The sequence below is a fragment of the Drosophila gunungcola genome (assembly GCF_025200985.1).
Source record: "Drosophila gunungcola strain Sukarami chromosome 3L unlocalized genomic scaffold, Dgunungcola_SK_2 000002F, whole genome shotgun sequence".
NCBI lineage: Eukaryota > Metazoa > Arthropoda > Insecta > Diptera > Drosophilidae > Drosophila > Drosophila gunungcola.
The window spans coordinates 4562017-4582386 of NW_026453178.1; the positions used below are offsets into that span (position 1 = coordinate 4562017).

A 20370-nucleotide genomic window follows, 5' to 3' on the forward strand; every position below is an offset into this window, starting at 1 on the left:
CACTGCCACGCCCCCTCGCCCTCACATCTCCATTTGTTTGCCTCTGTGGGTTTTGTTATCGCGGAACGAGATTTATTTTTTGTCATTGAAGTGATCTAATTAAAGTTTGTGTGGACCGAAAAATTATACGCGCCGAAAAAGGGGAGAAAGGATAACGAAATTTGTTTTCAGCGAAAGTTGCGGGCGGGTCATGGCAGTCGAAGGTGAAACTTGTTTTCGTTTTCGGCCAAAAGTTGTTAACAGGCCAAAAAAGTAATTTATTTCAGTTTTACTGCCTTATTCTTGGTTGTGTTTTTGTGTGTGTGTGTGTTTCAGCCTGCAAATGTAATGAGATGTTTTGACCCGCTAACTTGGTCCTTTATTCTAACCCCTTTACTTCAGCCTTCAGCCTTGCGGATGCTGATTTGGTTTGAAGCCTTGGCCAAGTTCTCTTGGCATCGGCTGCTTGATAATCAGATTTTTCCACTTTCCGTCCTTCTTTGCCTTTCACATCGAAATGGGTTAAACTTTTGCTGTTGACTTGTTGGGGGTTAAGTTTCGACATTGCCAAGCCGGGCTAATCAAAGTTGGGAATCTTTTGTGTTTTATTACTAATACCTTAAATGGAATGACAAATTTTCTGACAAGATGGGCTGGCAATTTTTTGGAATATCGTTAGTCCCATCAGAAAATCCTTTAAAATCGATTGTGCATTACAGATTTTCTATATTTCTCTAATAAATAATTCTCTATAAAGTGCACTTTTACTTACTTTGAATGTATTTTTTATAGAAATTTAAGAACTCAAACCATTGTTTTGTTTTGGTACAATTTATTTTGCAGAAGAACACAAATTATCGCATTTCATTTATATATTTACAATATTACTCTGTTTTTCTTCTTTTGTTTACTTCATTTTGCATTTAAATAGCTATCATATTTAATATGTATAAATCGAAGTATATTCTTATTGTATACCATACATGTATAATTGTTTCATTTTCTCATTACTTTTCAGTGTAGATAACTTACAAAATCAGAATTACAATTTCTTAACAGGCTAAAGTTATCCATAAATCATTATTTGTTTTGTGCACTCTGTTCGTAAACAGTTACAAATAGTACTTATAGTTAATTTTGTATTTATAATACACGTACAGTGGGTAAAAACATCTATACAAATATGCTTAGTTGTTTGTGTGTGGAAAGTCCTCAAGTAAAGTACATAGACAAGGAGGATCCTTAAACCAACTTAATATCCGTTTCAAGATCCCAAATTATTGTACCACATTTAGAATATCAATTGTTGTATATAAGTATATATACGTAATATATGTGTATGTGTAAATATCAGCAAATATTCCAGTAGAGTCTCTATATACTATATGTTTTGGGTTGGTTTTTCAATAGACTTATACAACGAACTCTAGGCCTGGGAAAAATCAGAGATTACAAAAGTTTGCTAAGTTCTAATTGACAGGTTTGAATCTAGATACTAATCGAAATAATCGGTAATCGAACTAATCGAATTCATTTCTTCTACTATTCCTTTTCTTCACTCAATAAATAACTTAAACGATTAATGAACCTAAATAGAAATTGGTATATCCAGTTTTGTCATGGGCGAGTCAAGCTCTAGCTATATACAATTATCCCCCCAAAAATGTGATCCTTAATCCTTATTCTTCGCCCTCGTATCCCAGACACCACAATTGGGACAGGGGCACGGCCGTGGACTAGCTACCGGCCACGCCCTCCTCCTTTCGCGGTCTCAGGATAAAGTTGAGGTTGTAGTTCGTGTTCACCGCATAGTAGACATTGGCATTCTTCGGCATTACGAGTTCTTTATCCGGTAACACCTGCGCTAGTGTAAACCTATCTGGATCATCTTCCAGGCCCAATTTAAGCATAGAATTGCGGATGACCTGTGGCGTACGCTCGTTATTTCCCAGCATAATGCTCTTGTACAGCACAATCCCGTCCAGCTCAATGTTGTCCGTTTCGTAGGTCACCCGGATGATGTAGAAATCCGGTGCGGACTGAGGAGTTCCACCCGTCGGCTGAACCAGCTGGGCATTGATGTGCGGCGATCCACCATTGGTGGTGCCATTGCCATGCGATTTCAGTCCATTTCCCATGGACTGCGAGTGCGTCAGCTTGCCGGACTGTCGTCCGCCAGAGTTACTGGAATCCAACGACAGATTGGACACACTGCTCGAGGCGGACATCAGGGAGGCGTGCTGATGGTGGGCATCCCGATCCAGAGAGTTGTGCCTGGAGCTGGTACTGCTGTTCAGTTCGCAGTAGAACTGCGATCCCGCCCCGCTGCTCGAGTTGGAGTGTATGGAGTCAGTCTTCCTGTGGCCTATAATCGAAGCCGTCGACGAGGCGGTCGTGTTGGTTAACGAGGTGTTTGTGCTGACCACCGATTTCCGTGGCGCCGGCGGTGGTGCTTCCAGTCGGCAACTCAGCTCGAATGCCTCCCGTTCATCAAGCACTGGCATCGAGTTAAACCAATGATCGAAGAGGGCATCCCCCTGGAGATTATACGTGTTGGCTGCTCCCTGGAGCAACTTAATCTGCGCCAGCACCTCGAACTCCTTGCGCTTCTTGTCGAAGTTGATGAGCTTATTTTCGGTGAGGTAGTCCGGATTGGCCGTATGGATCATGGTCAGATCGGTGAGGAAAGTACCCAGATAGGGTATCGTTCCGTGTGACGTCTGCGTTCCCAAATTCAAGATGAGCTTCTGCAGATGCCGATCGCTCTGATCACTGCCCGGATTGGATTCGGGATTCTTAGCTGTTCCCTCGCGTTTCAGTACCTCTCGCAGAGTCCACGCATTGTTGTCCTCCGAGCAAATCCTCGCCAGCTCCGTAAAGACTTCCATCTGTGAGATAATTAATATTAGGAATTAATTATTATTGTTTTTTTTTTTTAATTAGCATAAAACCAAAACAAACCCTTTCTTTAGGCAGCACTTCCCAGATCTTGGAGAGGCGGTATATGGAATTGGAATTTAGAGCCGAAATAATGGCCTTGAGCGAACTAAAGTTCTTGAGCATGCGCAGCTCCTGGGCAATGTCAATCCAACGTGAAATGTTCAGAGCGCGCTCCTATAAGATAATAATAAAATAATTTAGATTTCCTAAACAATTCAATGGCAACTAAGTTCGAAGTTCACCCACCTGAGGCTTCAGTCGATCGATCAGAATGCTGGAGACCACACGGAAGAGCACCGCATTAAATTGGTTGATGGTGGCCACCACAGTCTCCGAGCCTCCACTATCCCTTCTGGCCCACGTGTGCCCAAGGCATTGGTGCGGAATCAGTCGCTTGAACAATTCCGTGTCCATGCGGGTCAACTGCTCGGCAAAATGGCGGATAGGCACGTGGGGAAAGCGGAAGGCCTGCAGAAAGTGGGTGGGTCCACGATAGATGGGCCCGTGACCCATTGGCGAGAGATACAGGCCGTTGAACTGATCCGTGAGGTCATACGATGAGCCGTAGTGCGTGGGTATCATGAACTGCTGCATCTGCTGCGAACCGGCGGCCGAAAGCCAAGACAGACCATTGCCCTCCGAGCCACTGCCTCCTCCGCCGCCACCATTTCCATAGACAGACTGCCGGATGAGCCGCTCCAGACGATTCAGCACCTTGATGTGCAAATCCGATCGTTTCAGTCGCTTCATGGCAAAGGCCAGTATCTGTTTATACGCATATTCAATCATTAAAACCAATTTTCAAACGTCTTATATGCCATTCCCCTACCTGCTGCAGGTTTTCTTCGTGCCAATCCTCCGGAAATCCATCTAGCCAAACGTGCAGCGCCGAGACTAGCGTTTTCTTGTGTTGCTCATGGATGGAGGCATGGGGATCATAGGCCGGATCCATGACCTGGCCATTCTGCTGCGCCTGCTCCAACTCCTCCAGATGCTTCTCATGCAGCGCATCGTAGCGCTGCGTCAGCAGACTGAGCACCTGCTTGGGCGTGGAGAAGGTGCGATAGGTGGACAGGAAGACGTTAATGAAGGTGCTCTCCAGCTCCCCATCGTCGGTGGCCAGGGCCTCCACCAATCGGGCCAAGGTGGCCGCCTTCACAAAGCGCACTCGCACTGTCTCCCACTCCAGATGGGAAATCTCATCATCTGAGTCCTGCACAGAGAAAAAATTTACATTCAAATTAGTCATTGATTTTATCTTTCTAGTTTGAAATTTGTACTCTATACTCTATAGACAACAACAACTGACCTCTAGCGTATCAGCATTATTTTTAAGATATGAACAAATACAAATATAAAATATATTGGAAATACATTTTGAAGTATTGTTATTAAAATTATATTTTGCAGTCCTTAGTATAATTATTATTTATTATTACTTATATTTTTATCAATATTATTTAAAAACAAATAAATAAATTGATGATTATAAAATAATTAAGCGAGAACTTCATTACAATATGTTAACTTTTATTCGCTTAGAATGCTGTTATACTTAATCGAAAATTATATTTTTTATATATCTATATTTATACAAGTTATCTTCAAATGATTTTATCCGTCAAAGTAATTGACTTTAATAATAACTTACATTGCTGGCCGTGGGCGTGGGTCGGTGATATCGCACTTTCTTCAGGTAGACGGTGAAAATTGCATTCTTTTCGTGCTCTTCGCCCCAAAGGCGCCACGTGGGCTGTAAAATAATGAAAAAAGAAAGTTAATAATTTTCAGAGGTCTTGTTTGCATTTGATACATTTTGCAACTTAAAGAAAATTTTAATCCCTGAACTTTGTGTGGAAACTTTCTTTTGCCAATGCCAAAACTAATTACTAATAATTGATTTTTATTAATAAATGGCGGAAAAGAATGTCTCCCTTTCAAATATCATCGAACACATCACTATTTACTATTGAGTATTTTATATCTACGCATTAAAGAAAATAAAATAAAAAACGAACATCTTAAAATAGACCAAGAACATTCGATAAATAATTAATAGATATTTATACAATCTGTGTCAAAGCCAAAGATCACGGCTAATTGTATAGGCAATCAAATGTATCATACACCTATTTTTAGATAGAATATCCGACGTATTTTTAATTTATTTCCCCTTAATACGAGTTCAACAATTTTTGAATATTCCCAATATAAACATTATGTCCTAAGATTTTGCCAAATTGTTTTGAATCAGAAAATTGTTTGTTTTTGTGGAAATTCGGTTGTCTGGCATTTCCATTTCCATTTCCGTTTCGTGTGGCATCTTTGGCAATGTTAAGGCCCAAACAACATTTTTTCTTGTCTAGTCGTGGTATTTTAATTGAAACACAAATTCTTTGCTAATTTGTTGGATAGAGCAAAACTAAATGAATTTCAAAAGAGATGAAAATGGAAATGTTTTAGAATTTGTTTGTCCTAATTGGAAATGAAAAACATATTTAAATTAACATGAAAAGTTGTTCAAATCCTAGTCGCGTCTTTAAATTTGCAGCCAAGATGTCTTTTCGTAATAAAAATTGAGTTTCCAACGCAATTATTTATGTATTTATACCACTTGTTTCCCAAGGCCTTATGAGCCCGGAAAATGCCAAACATATTTTCGTTTAATCAACGGCGAAGCATTAAAATTCTAATTAGAAAATCATGCAACAAACAAAGGCAGCGCTTTCCAAATACCCTTTGTGTTTATGTAAAAACTATGTAAATACCACACAAAGACAGGCCCACATAAACGAGTGCATAAGTATTTAAATTGAAATTTACTCGCAGTCATGCCAAAAGCGTGAAAAAGCATTAAACGAGAACTGAATGAATAAACGAGCAGCAACAGCAACCACAGAGGGAAAGGCACGCAAAGTTTGAGGGTGTTGGCGCCCCCCCCCCCCCCCCCCCCATAATAATAAACAGCTAAACAGCAACAAAAGTTACAACAAAACCGTGGATTAACAGAAGTCGCTATAAAAAGATTTTCCCACACCGAGAAAAAAGAACCACAATTCCTTAAGCTACTTAAATCAATTAAAAAGCCCTTATCTGCAGCTATTGCACAATAAATGTAAGATTTTTTACTGCTGATCTCTCAATGTCTTGTTAACACACATTAAGTTAACTTTGTATAAAACTTTGTCTGACTGAAAGCTCTTAGCTAGAGGCAATTTTTGGAATATTGTATATTAAAATCACATATAGAAGACCAAAATCTGTTCCTTAACAATTTGACTTCAGGTTTCTCTGAACCATAACCAGACATTAGGAAATCGGTATTTAATATACAAAAATCTTTTTTAAGAAATTTAACTATAAGAAAAAATTCTTTTTTACTGTGCAGATAGGGCGACAACATCAACAATATCCAGCTGACCCCAAATAAGAAGCGCAAAGGGAATGCGAAAACATAAACATGATTCGATGTGGGGCGAAAAAGGGGGGATTCGTCCAGAAAAATCCACACACCGCACACCACACGAACATGGGGTCATCCATCCTAGACAGACAGACACGAATTTAATGTTGATCCAATTAATTGCCCGCATGCGCTTTGATTACAACAAACACCAAACGAACCAATTTGTACAAATGTTTAGTTCACTTCGCCAGCATTTCGTAAATTTTTGTTGGAAGTACTTTAATATTTCGTAAAAACATGGAACTACATAATGAGTACACACTTCTTCTCAGGGTGTTAAGTGGCAGGCAAGAGGGCGATTAGTTGTTTTGTGTAATTGTGCATACATTCCGAGATGGATCTGGAAGCAGCTGAAACATTTCCAAATGGCCTTGCAAAAATAGAAGACACGATGTGGCAATGTAAGGGCATTCCGAAATGGGGATGGGATAAACTGTGCGATCCATTTGCACTTAAAAAAATTTAGGCAGCTATTAAAACGTCCCTCGCTAAACCAAATTCAATAACAACAGATGGGAAAATGGATGCTTGACTGCTGCTTCCTGCTGAAAATCCGAAAACATAAGAAACAAAATTGCAATTGTTTTTATCTAATTGTAGCATGCTTGAGCTTAATTGCTGCTCTCTGTTTTATTTTTCGGCTGGCTGATTTACACACATTTCCCCTTCCCTAATCCATTAAGCATACGTACATATATGCATATACATATATGTATATACAATGTGATGGCAACATTTAATCAATTCCGATTCACGATCATCGGCGCCGGCAGCGACTTTTCCTTAGCGGCATCTGCCAAAAAAACTTTTGCCGCTGTTCTTGATTCGCATTGTGGAATACACATATATTAACATACATATGTATAGCTTATACGTATTTATTTAATTTATTTGTTATTTATTTGGCATTTTTTGTTTTGGATGCCTTATACGAGCTGCTGGGTTCATTTGTTTTTGCTGTTTAATTAATGACGCATTATGGCAGCTCAGTTCAATTCCCAATTTGCGTCAAAAATGAAGAAAATACTAGTACTGCTACTTAAAAATGATTTAAAGGCATAGATTCGGTAGTAAATCATGTTTAAATGGACATTGATTTATAGGCTGCAAGCGTAAATTTTGATTGGTAAACTCATAATTGAGTCATTCGTTCAGTATTGTCCTGATTTTTCACTCTTTAAAGACAATGGAATAACATTTTTGCTTTAAGATGATATCAAGCCTGAAATTTAATCTGAAAATAAGATTAAACGTTGCTGTGCGCCAATTTCATTTATTTACTTCCGCCTCTGAATCTCACTGGTCTATTAGTATCACCAAGTTCAAGTTCAAAGACAATTAGGTGATATGTTTGCAAAAAAAAAAAAAAAAAAAAAAAATCCTAAATTTGTTTTGAACCTACTTTGTTCTTCGATGAAATAAAATAATACTAGACATTTAAAAGCAAAAGCATTGAAAGCAAAACCAGCCATCAACAGATGAATTGGCAGAGTAATTTCGCTTCAATTAACAGTCTATTGCCTTAGCGCCTTAAATTTTTGCGTGCAATTCAAGCAATTAATTAGTGTCAATTAGACAATCAATTGGGTAAACATAATTAAGCCGGATGTGACTCAGGTGGCTGCAACTTAACGAGTATCTCACACCAAATAAAGCCAAAGAGTAGACAAAAGCTGGTGCAAAATGGCATAGGTAAGAAAATACAGTCGTATAATTTTATACTCTTAAAAGGTATCAAAATTTTTGGGAGTAACATAAAAATAAATAAAATTAATTCGGCAGTATCTAAATTATAATACGGAAGTAATGCGGCAATAATATTGTGATTTTATATAATTTTCGGCAGGCATTTACTGATTTTAAAATAATAAAATTAGCCCTTAATTAAAAATGATCAGTTTAAGTTGATAGTTAGGTCCGATAACATAGTAAATGAGTTATCTTCTAATAGACCCGCAATTTACCTTTGTGTAGGTATAGTTTTTGGCGTGCAAATCTTTGGTCTTCTTGGAGAGATTCCTTAGGGTGGCGCCCGTGCAGGCACAGAGGTACTTCAAGCTGGCCACCACCTTGCGTTCCGCATTGAGGACCGCCGACGAGACATCCAGGTCGTCATAGGAGTGATAGGAACTGTTCCTGCGCGGCTTGGCCGATGCGGATCGCGATCGGCGCTGCTGGGGCTCCTGCTGCTGCTGATGTTGGTGCTGCTGGCACATTTGAGCTGGCTTTTTCCGCTGTCTTGGACAGGTGTGATGGTGGTATGGCCTCTTGGTGTCCTTGGTTTCCTGCTGCTGATGGTAGGCGCAGGACTGGCTGGTGGTGTTGTTGTTCACCTGCCGCCAGGCACTGCTAAAGTCCGTGTTATCCAGCGGCGGCATTAGGGCTTGATTATATCCTGCCAGATCCTGCAGCTGGTAGGCGCAGGTGTGACTCTTGATTAGAGCGGGCTTCTGCTGGTGCTTTTGGCTATGCGGGCATTTGCAATTGGCTCGACTTGTGAAATTCTGCAAGTTATTTCGGGATGGGATGCTTTGGTTTGAACTCATATAGTTTTTTTTTTTTTTTGGGGGGGGTGTTAAACTCTTAAGGGGTTGCTTTGTACTTGATCTTGGTCGCGGGCTGTGGTTCATTGATTGACTGCGACCCTCAACCCACTTGAGCTGTCTTCTCAGTTCGTTCACAGAGCCCCTGACCTTGGCTACGATTTGACTCCAAAGACACACACACACACACACACACACACACACACACACACACACACACACACACACACAGCACACAATCCACTCGCATTGTTCAGCTGTATTTGATGTTTATGAGCTACTCACATTAAAAAAAAATACCCAAAAATAGACAAAAAAAAAAAAACAATACACAGCAAACAAACAAACGAAAAGTGTATTTTTGACAAGCGACTTTTGTACTTCAAGTGGCGCTCACTACTCACTCATCCCCTCCAAATTTGGCTAAATGGGAAGCGTTTACCCCCCGAACCCCCATTCAAAAACACCATTTCCTGAGGCAAATTTACGGGTAATTGTTGTTGTTTAGCATTTTCATATCGGGTTAGGCGCATTGTTCATCCCGGCCTATAATCGTAAACAACATCCACATCCCAAGTATGATCATTGAGGCATCCCATTCCAAGATGTGTTCAACTTTTACCAGGAAGTTATTACGGGCAGCTAGTTTGTTTTTGTTGATTTTGGGGCTTAGTATTTCACGCCCATTGACAGCTGCGCACAGGTTTCGCCAGGGAAATGTTCTTCCGAAAATACTCTAACAAAGATGAAAAGTCTGGAAAAGTTTCTTGACAGGAAAAGTCGAGATTAAGACATGATCCCAGAATTTAAATAGATTTTAATTTTTAAAAGGAATTCTAATCATTTGAAAATGATTTGAAATATATTAGAAAAAGAATATCCAAACTGCTTTGAAAATAACAGTTTTAATCATAAATTTATTTATATAAGTTGCTGCTTAAAAGAGTATTTACAATTCGTTCAATCCAATAGAAACTCTGCAATATTTTGCCTAGATAAATATTTTCTTGTTTTTGGTGTGGAAACTGCGTTGCGCTTTCCTTTTCTCCATCAGTTTTATGGCATTTAGCTCGCCGGAGATGAACTGGCCCAGCCCATTTCATGTTGAGTTTAGCCATAAATTCAGGCCAACTCCTCCGACCATTTTGCAGTTTTGCTCAATTACAGCCCGGCCCGGCCCCTTTGCCAATTACATAACTTGTTTCTGGCCAAATTCGTGCGAAGAGAAATGTCATTTGGTTTGGAAGGTCTTTGAGCCAGTTAATCTCGGCTAGGAAAAAACAAATTATTCAGAAGGAGAGGTCAGCGGTTGGTCATGCGAGCGGGGAATGGGGAAAAAAGGTCGGGTCCAGAGGTCTCGGATCTGGAACGTGCCGCGCGTGGCCAAGTGTGAAATTAAATTACCAAGAAATGCATCGAAGACCAAACAATCAAATACGCATCACGAAAATTAAATCGAGAACAATCAAATATAATAACACATATACGAAAGCCACCCGATAATTGAGGCACGTTCGTCCAGCATGCGTCATTCATTTTGGGAGGTCTAGGATTTTTTTCCCGGAGCAAAGCCATAAACTAGATGCAAACTGAACAAAGCTTCTAATTCGAGCATGAATTATACGTGAATTGTGGATAGAAATTTATTAGATTCATTTGTTCTGTGCAGTGAAGCAATTTAAGATGGTAATTTATATTTCAATTAGTTTTCTTTTTTCCTGAAGCATAAAACATGCATGTCGATTTGCTAGTACCGTTAAGTTATTTTGCAATAAGGTAAAAAAAAACAAACCCAATAAAATTTGGTAGTGAAAACATTAAAACGCATTTATTTTATCTATGGAATTTAATAGCCAACTGTTTGCTGCCTGTATGGTAGCTTACAATGAAGTACTTCTACGCACTCATTGAAAATATTAAAATTTAACCTTCAAAACTATAATTTTCCCACTAAAACATTTCTCAGTTATAATTTTTCAATATCTCAACAATTTTATAAACATTAGCAATGTTTACCCTGGAGATTGCATATTAATTCTCATGAAATATTAAAATATTCCAAGGTTCAAGCGATAACAAAATATGCTAGCAAAAATAACAAAGCTTCTTCAAGTCGAACTTTGAGGCCAGAACTGATTAGAAGAAATCCTTCACAGTTTCAGACCCAACAAACCAGACCCATATATGCCCATACATACATACATACGTATTTGTAATCGTTTTGTTTGAGATGCCTTCGTCTAATCAATATGCACATATATTGCACTCGATTCGTACCATGCCCCACAACCTGAACACACTCATTTCATTCACGATTATTATTACAACGTATGCCAAACGAGACCGAGAGAAACAGAACACGACTCTGGGAGGAAACGCCATTTGCATACGGCTGAGTTTTACCTTTTCAGTCCGAATGATTCATCAGAAAATACCCAACTCAGAAAAAAAAACGGCGGCAGAAATAAAGCTCATTAAGTGATGAAATATTATAGTACTATAATGGCAGACGGGCAATTGTCAAACATTTTCGTGTTTGTGTATACAAGCTCCTTAATTATAAAGAAATAACATCCAAGTATGATGGGGCGGCTGATTGGGGCGGCCCACGTCATCTGTCTATATATAGAGCAGGTGACCTTTCCTCCAGAAAAGCGTGTGGGTGGAAATTTCTGTTTTTCGCCGGGGGCTTTTCTCAATTACAGATCTTTGCAAAAATAGCCACAATCTCATTAAACAAGAGTGTTCAACAATAAAATCAAAGCAAATGGCCATTGGCTTTGCAATAAATTTAAAAATTTAAGAAATTTATATTACATTAGCTAAATGAATAATAGCATAATATTTTCAATTCAGTTGCCGAATGAATTTGAAAAATGTTTGTGGCTGAATGAGCAGTAGATTTATGTTGCTGAAGTTACCCAAACATTTCGTTGATGTTGTAAATTATTGCAAGCCATTTATTTTGACCGCAAGTGTAGGCACTAATATCTATTTTTGAATCGACGAACCCTGGCACGAGTTTTGTGAATTGCAGCAACAGAAGCAGCGGCAAAAAAAACAGCGTAAAACAGAATTGAAAACGCCAAAGAAAAAAGCGACTGAAACTAAACACCACTCTCCCCTCAGTCATCTCTGAATGAATGACTGACTGGCTAAATGACTCTGACTGACTGTCAGTTACATCTGACTGCATCCGACGCAGTCAGCTTGACAACATTTGTTGCTCCGCCAATGCACGAAAAGAAATTAAAACATTTATAACAAATTTATAGTCATGTTGCATGTTTGAAATTAAAATTTAAAAAAAAATTGCGATATTGACTTTTTGAAATTAAGGTCCAGATGTTACTAAACAGATTAAAATTGATTAGATCGCACTTTTTCATTACAACTACCTACTCCTTTCACTCTTGATTTCCCTTTATATCCAACCGCTACCACATCCTGTTTCAAAACTTGCTTCATAACACAAAACCATTAATATCTTAGCTTAGTGCAAGCATTTCTTTTTGTGTAACTATCTGTCTCTGTCGACTAGTCGGCTTCTGTCCCGCTCTTTCGAGTATTATCAAACCACATCCGTCGGGCAGCAGAAATGATGTACAAACAATACAAAAACATATCAACTTGAACCAAAGCTTGAGCCACTACTGAGCATAGCTCTCCACGTAAATTATTTTTATGCATTCTCCACTGCGAAGAGGAAGAGGCGGAGCTTTTGTTTTGCACACAATGGAACCTGATAAATGTTTGGAGGGGTTCTTCACATAAATGGTTGATAAATACACGAAAACAAAACTGAGAGTGCAACTTTATTAATATGTGGCTAGCTCTCATATGAATCATTTTCAAATTATATATTTTTAGTTTTTATTGTGATAAAAAAAAACCTCAAATTTCTGAGAAGTTCCAAATTAAAAGCCTTTATTATTCATTACTTAAGCATACCCAACAGAATTTATTAAAATCCCCAAAAACATAAAAACAAAACTTGGCTGTCACTTCTCATGCGATTAATTTATTAAGAATATCCCCCAACTTGTATCGATCCCTAATCCTTTTCCAGAGAAGTATTTTATTTCTAGACTCCACCAAGGCGTAAATTTTCCATGACATTGCCCTTTTACACATAATCGTTGTTGGCATTTCTCTGTGATTCGAAACTAAGATAATACAGTAATTACTCTCTACACATAACCAGATCAAGTACAAAGCAAGGCAAAAAATTCTTGGACAAAGAATGGGTGCGCACTATTTGATATTTATCCAAGTTGTTGATTTAGTGGCGAGGGTCAATAGTAATGACAAAGACATGCCCTCACAGTGGTCTCACTACAATGTTTATTTAATCTTATCTTAAGTTTTTAACTTTGAACAGAGGGATTTAAAAGTATTTAAAAAACATAATAATTTTGCTTAAAGGTTTATTTTTGTGAATGACCACTGTAAGGACAGTAAAAAAACGAGAGATCTTAAGCGCGCTTCTTTTTTTCTGCCCTGATGGATTACCATTTGAGATTGGCTTTTGTTCCTTGAGAAATGTTTCTGAGATTTCCTGATGAGGCACTGCTAGGTTTTTCCTATCCGTTATCCTCCGTCTCTTTTGTTATCTTTAATTTGCACGTCTCCTTTAATGGCTTCTGGTGTTTTTGTTTTTTTTTTACCCAAGTGCAGTTCAATGGATGTTGTGGGTGGTGGTAGTGTAGGTAAAGGCAAGTAAAATCGATATTCCTGCTGCTCTTTTTTTTTGTCTGAGCTTCTGTGTGGTTGCCCGCTATACTGTTGTTCAGCTTCCTGGGAACGATGAGTCAACGGGACGCACAGAAACACACCCAGGAGCAATAGTGATGGGGGTGGTGGGTGGTTGGTGTTTGTTCACTGGTTAGTGGTAATTGGTGAATCCTTGGTCCGCGAAGAAGGGTTCGTTGCACTACGTCTATACGTCTGCTGGGCAATCTGCTTTGGCCTCTCCCACTATTTATTTATTTTCACTTTTATCTCTTTTTCCTTTTCGTTTTCTTTCGCTATTGCTGCAATAGCACACATATAAACACCGAAATTCGGGATACCGCTTGCATTTTCATTCGCTTGGCTGAAAATCTCAACATGAGACATCCATGTAATTACAAAAACATTATACAAAATTCACATTCGGAGGTTTCTCCAATTGGAAAAGGGGGGAGAGCATTAAACGCGCGCGAGACACACACACAAAACTCTCGGGCAGAGAGACACGCGACACAACCGCCGCCAACAACAGTTGAAAACGAACTCTGTCTGCTTAGAACAAACGACTGTTCAAAAACCCCTTTGCTTTGCACTGGGTCTCTCTCTTACTCTCCGACTCTCTCTTGGGGATCCACTCTCTCCCACTAAGAACGGGGGATGTTCTTATTTGACGGATGTAACTGTAGCATCCCCGCGATGAGAGCGCATCCACTGCGTGCTCTCTTCGAGTTTTACTCTCAGGTATTTTAGCTTTGGACCGTGGGAACTTCTAGCACCCACTATGGTTTTTACGCCTATTACAAGGGTATATTGTTTTTGTTTAGATGTAAGTGACACGCAACAACATTGATAAATGGAAAAAGTCCTTAAGTTCTCAATATACTTAAAATGTACAAAGAATATAATAACCAATACAAATTTCCCCTATTATTAAATGAGAATTATTTGTACATTTTATTGAACTTTATATACATACATCTATACATCTTAAGCCATGATTGTTTATTTACTTTCAGCAAATTTTAAACCGAACATCTCTATTGATACTTTATTATATGCGTATTTCAACACTGTATTGGAAAAAGCTTAAATTATCCCTAGCTGTATAAAAGTTTGACTTTGAAAATGCAAATTTAAGAGTTAAAAATAATATGCTTATATAAATATTATATTGGCAGCTGATATTGCTTAAACTCAATGGACTTGCGTGGTATCTTCTAGTCGGGTTACCCATGCCTTATAATTCCTACTTGTTTCAACCATTCTCGCTCTGTTTATGTTTTTTCTGATGAGCAATTGACTGGGTTGTTTGGTTCCCATCAGAACTCTCTCACCCGCTCTCTTTCGGTAATAACTAGTATTTTTTTGGTATTTTGTAAGGCGAACTTCACACTGACCCCCACAATAGCATTTGTTTTCATTATCTTCACGCATATATCAATGGAATTTATGAGCCTCTTAAAACTTTAAGACTTGACGGGTTTTTTTTTTATTTTGATTAATGCCATAGAAGAAATTTAAATAAATTTCCCACTTGCTTTGTTTGAGTTTTTGGTCTATCAGTTGACCACCCGGCCAAACATTTGAACTGGAATGACATAATTATGGAAATGGGAATACCTGAATGTTGTCTGGTATTTGGTAACGACTTAAAGAAAGCTGGCGGGGAAATCAATAAGCAAAAATATTAATAAAACGTGCATTTACGTAAGCGCCAATCAAACGATGTCTGCTGTTTTGTTTGTTGCTTGTAGACATTGGATAAATATTGGACCCCGAAAGCACGTCAATTGATCAATTAGCGAATGCAACAAGTTTCAAGGCAAAGTTAGGTGACATGTATGCTGATATCGATTGTTGCATAAAGCATATAAAATATATTAAGTCAATATTGACTTCTTATTGGGTCAGTTGATTATTGTATTTCAAATTCCCATTTGCATTTTATTTAAAACGGGAAATATTGATAAGCTGATAAGATAACAAAATTCAACACATTATTTGTAACATATTTTTACACATATTGTCGTTTGTTTATCAAAAATGAATTGGAACGATGAGAAATTGTTTTTAAAAAACGAAAGCAATATTTTAAAATGTCTCATCGAAGCCTGAATGTTATCTTCACTAGTCATTTTTTAAATTGTGTATTTAAAGTATTTAAGTCATGTGGAAAAACAGAATCCATTCATTGAAATTCATTAGAAAAGCTTTTTAATTAAAAAAAATACATAGCTTGAGTAACACAGGCTTACATATACTAAAAAGTTTGCAAGTTATTAATGATGATAATTTCGAAATCCCTTCAATAAAATGTTATAGCCTTTAAGGGTACCATTTTTTCTTAGCGTTGATATGGTCTTCCAAATATTTGACCAAGTAATTAGCAGACTTGGGCAGAAAGCTTCCACGCAAAGTTCGCCGCTCAGCGAGATACTTTCAAAATGACTTTCTATGCATTTCCCTGTTACTTTCTACGCTTACTACTATATACCATATACTAAAGTACGTGTACGAGTTAATGGGTTAGCTACTCACCAAACTATCGGCCACATTTTGACTCATTATATTCCGCAGCGTTGACGATGGCCAGATGCTGCAATTACTTCAAGGTGCGTGCTGCTCAAAATCTGGTGCGATGCAATTGCCGATGGTGCTGGTTGTGGTGGTAACAATGATGATGATGACGGGTATCTGTCGGATACGCGCATTTTGGCTTGGCACAGCTAACGGCGAACAAAGACTCGAACATACACTCACACACACACACACACACTTTGGCGGACACGTGTAACGCGTTTACTTATTTATTTCTTTTGGGTTGTGCAATTTGCTCGGACAAGCGGATGTATCTGCAAGATACGCGACCAAACTTGCAATCGTATCGACACAAATTTCAAGTTTTCTTTTCCATTTCGTTACCAAACTGCAAGAAAGCGACAAAACATTCGGGTGAAAACCATTTCAGCTCAATGGAAAGTGCGACAGTAGCAACAGCAGCAGCAGCAGCAGCAGCAGCCCGTAAATGTAACGGTCAATAAAAGTTTGAAATAAAAAAAAATGAACCAAAACCGAACGCACCGCACATTGTTGGCATTCCAGAGGCTTAGAAGCCAAGACCGCGGAGGCCAAGCGCCATCGACCGCCCAGCAACAACTAATTCGTAGTGGAGCGGCAAAGCCACCGGAGTAAAATGAATGCGGTTTGAACGTGGCGCGCAACTGATTTACGATATTCGCTGCACAGGTACAGTGGAATAGTAGCGAACACTTTGTCAACAAATCTTTGGTTTCTGTGGTTTTTTCCACATTCAAATACTAATAAAATCTAACATAAGTAAGAAAAGAAAATAATAAGTCATTATTTTGTTCTTATTTAGTAAGTATTTTACATTAGTGAGTCAATATCCTATATAATCTATATATATCCTATTTTATCAGCAAAAAAAATTTATCTCTCTCAGATATAAAAAAAAAATATTTTCTGCGAATTCAAAGCAGTTTGGCCAAAGGAAGAAGCTCTCCACACCCACTGTGCCAATCTACACAGGTGACAGCAACAGCGACAGCGGAGTTGACAGCACCTAATGATGGATTTCTTTTTTACGACTCGTAATCGCAGTTACCCCTTCTTTCTGGGCAACAGATAGCGGCTCGTCTCGAAATATTTAGCTAACGCAAAACAAAAACATTAATGAAAGTTTTTTTTTCAGCACAACACAGTTGTTTTTGCTAGATTATGCTTCTACTTGTTCGCATTCGATGGCTGGCATGCTACCTATGTATGTGTTCTGAATAGTTACATAGCTCAGAGGCACATGAAAAAATGCGGAAAATGTTTGGCCAGACAATACCTGGGCAAAGAAATGAAAACAAAACAGAACAAAACAAACCAAAAACAGGTAGGCGAATATCGTCAACATTTAGAGGCTTGCCGAAGGTACAGGGAGAATTGGAGAAAGATAAAAAAAAAATCTGAGAGAATCGGATGAAGAGAGTGCAGAACTGATCAGATGTTTAATGGTTCCATAGAGTTTACGAGAGGGAAAATAAAATAAATTCTACTGAATATCGTAAGCGAAGCTTGAACGAAATTTAAATAAATCCTTATGGGCATACCGCAAACTAGTTTTTGTGGATACATTTTAATTTCTTACTAATTTGAATAGTTACGGATTCTTTCCACAGAGAAAATTCGTTTAAAAAATGTCTAAGAAAAAATAAAAATAATTTTAAAGCATTTTAAAACAACAAGTGTGTATATTTGAGGCGCACATTAACATTCTCAATTTAAAAATTGTAATAACTTCGTTAAAAGAGAGATAAAGATTCTCATTTCGGTGTCATTAGGGGCAAGTCTGTTTGGCCAAACACAAACAAAACTTGAACAATCATCAACCTTGATTACCTTGAGCTGTGAGTGACCCTTCTCAAAGCCCCATAACATCAAGAAGAAGATGGGGTACACAGAAAAAATAATCGTACTGCTTCTTATTTAAAAGGTGTATTAAATAATTAATACGATTAGCAAATGTATATTTTTACAGTAAGGAAGGGATATAAATATAAATTATACCTATTTATTTGTTAAAGCTTTTAATATCAGGTAAAATATTATCTAATTTTTGCATGTGTAGCATTAATGGCAAGCTGAGCTCTTAATTATAAGTTGTGGATCCCACTCTATGGACATCCCTATACACGTATGTATATCTCCCCCTTTGTTAGTTCTTAGAACTATAAGCCATCATCAATTAATTAGCATTTTTAATTCAAAACAAAAGTTAAAACAAGCTGAACGACGTCAGCGTTTCGCTCGGGCTCTCTCTTCAAATTTTGCCGTTCTGTCAGCTTGGCGAGCTTTTTTGCGAAATTGGTTGCTGTTTTTTTTTTTTATTTTGTTCGCTTCGCTTTTTTGTTTCTTACACCTCCACACTGCTGAGCTTGGATCCATAAGCGATTTAAATTTATTTATATATATTCTGGCGACAGTGATATATGGGCTACCTATTGTTGTTGCTGGGCTATATTGACAAATGGAAATTCTGAATCGGTCGCTTATTTATTTCGTTGCCATTTATTTTTTGGCCTGGCTTAAACTAAATTAACTCTCTCCCACTCTCTTTCTCTCTGTTGCTGTTTTGCTGTTTTGCTCTCCCTCTCTTTCTCTTTTACGACTGCAATCATGATCTCACTCAGTTCTCAGTGTTTTTTGCTTTACGATATCAAATTGCTTTATTAGCCAAAAAAAAAAAGGCGAAAACGTAGCCGAGTTAAGTCTTTTTAGTTCTTAGTTTTCTGTTTTTTTTTTTCTCCTATTTTTGTTCGATTTCATTTCTGCGATTTCTTCTTTGTCATTTTAACACTCGTTTCGAACGTGTTTTTCGGCGGTAACACGCAAGCAGTTCTATAAAATGCTAGCTTTGATATCAATTTATCTTGAGATGAGTTTGTCAAGTTACTAAACTTGTGGAAAATTCCGTGATTAAAACATGATTTAAAGTTTCATTTTTTGTTTATTCTTTTATCACTTATAAGTTATTTAGTTTATTTTGAAGATGTATTGTGGGTAACAAATACTTCTTTTTAAAAAGTTTTAAGCGCTTGATTTATTGTTAATTCGCTTTGAGTTTTCCATGACAACTTCACAATTTTCCTAGACATTTTTATATATTTTTTTTTGCTGGCTATGTCTTGGACCAACAACTCAAAAAACACGTTGCAATTGGCAACTGGTTTACAGCTATGCAACGGCAAACATACACACTCGCGGCTATATCTTTATGTACACACACTTGCGAGCGTCTAGGTAGACACAAACACAAAAGCAAACAAATGTTGCAGGTGTGTAAATGCCAATTTTTCCACTATACACGGGTATATTTTGTTAAATTTTTACATTTCTATTTTCGAGTAAATTGCGCCATTAATTGTAATTATTTGATTGGAGATTTTCGATTAGCAAAAAAAGGCAGGAATTTCGTTGTTGTATACCTTTTAGATTTTCATGCTGCTTGATTACTTTTTTTTTTGGTTGTTGTTGCCACTTTTGTGCACTATTTTTTCACACACAAACTCGAAACAGAAAATGCCATTAATGATACGATGTTGTTGTCTTGAGCACTGGAAATTTTCGTTACGCTTTGGCAGACATTACGAGCCACGCTCCGCATCCGCGACCCCCTATCCGCATCCGCAATCCGCCAGCGATATGATGTCTATATATTGTTGTTGCTCGCGGGTGTTCCTACGGCTGCTGAAAAACTTTTGAGCGGATTGGGACCACTGGGATCGGAACTCGGACTCGTCTATCTTTGGTTACACGTACTTTGCGACTGAGGTGAGCCGAGCGAAACTGGCGAAACACACGCCGAACTCAAAACTGAAGCTGGTCCCGTCTTTTGGCCTGGCCAAGAGCCTCTCTCGCAGCCAACAAAGGCAAGAGAGAGCAGCGGCTGCAGGCGGAGAGCCAGTATCAGATTTTTTTATTTGTTGACCAAACGATCTACCTGGGTGAACAGCACCACAGAGCCATGGTAAAACGATCTGGCGAATATCGTAAGTGCTGTTGGTATGCTACCAAAAGATATTGCATTCATTCTATTTGATTATTGGCTACATGCTGCCAACATCCGATTAAAGTTCCTACAAGCATTAAGTTTTTGTTTTTACCTAAATGATTTGTCAAATTTTACTTTACTTGGTTTCTATC

General features: G+C 38.2%; 1 protein-coding gene across 6 annotated transcripts; it reads right to left on the minus strand.

Annotated features, from left to right (window-relative positions):
• Positions 1-791: 791 nt before the first annotated feature.
• Positions 792-20035, minus strand: LOC128257079 (ral guanine nucleotide dissociation stimulator-like 1). Of its 6 annotated transcripts, none has more exons than XM_052987888.1 (7): positions 19653-20035; positions 16198-16511; positions 4571-4672; positions 3749-4132; positions 3166-3684; positions 2941-3093; positions 792-2867 (listed from the first exon to the last, which is right to left on the minus strand). In XM_052987888.1, the coding sequence occupies exons 2-7, from the start codon at positions 16222-16224 to the stop codon at positions 1716-1718; spliced, it is 2337 nt and encodes a 778-aa protein (XP_052843848.1). In that variant the 5' UTR covers positions 16225-16511; positions 19653-20035; the 3' UTR covers positions 792-1715. The 6 variants fall into 6 exon arrangements, with proteins under 6 accessions (XP_052843848.1, XP_052843843.1, XP_052843847.1 ...); XM_052987883.1 differs by having other exon boundaries at positions 16198-16585; XM_052987887.1 differs by having other exon boundaries at positions 16198-16585; positions 19987-20001.
• Positions 20036-20370: the final 335 nt, after the last annotated feature.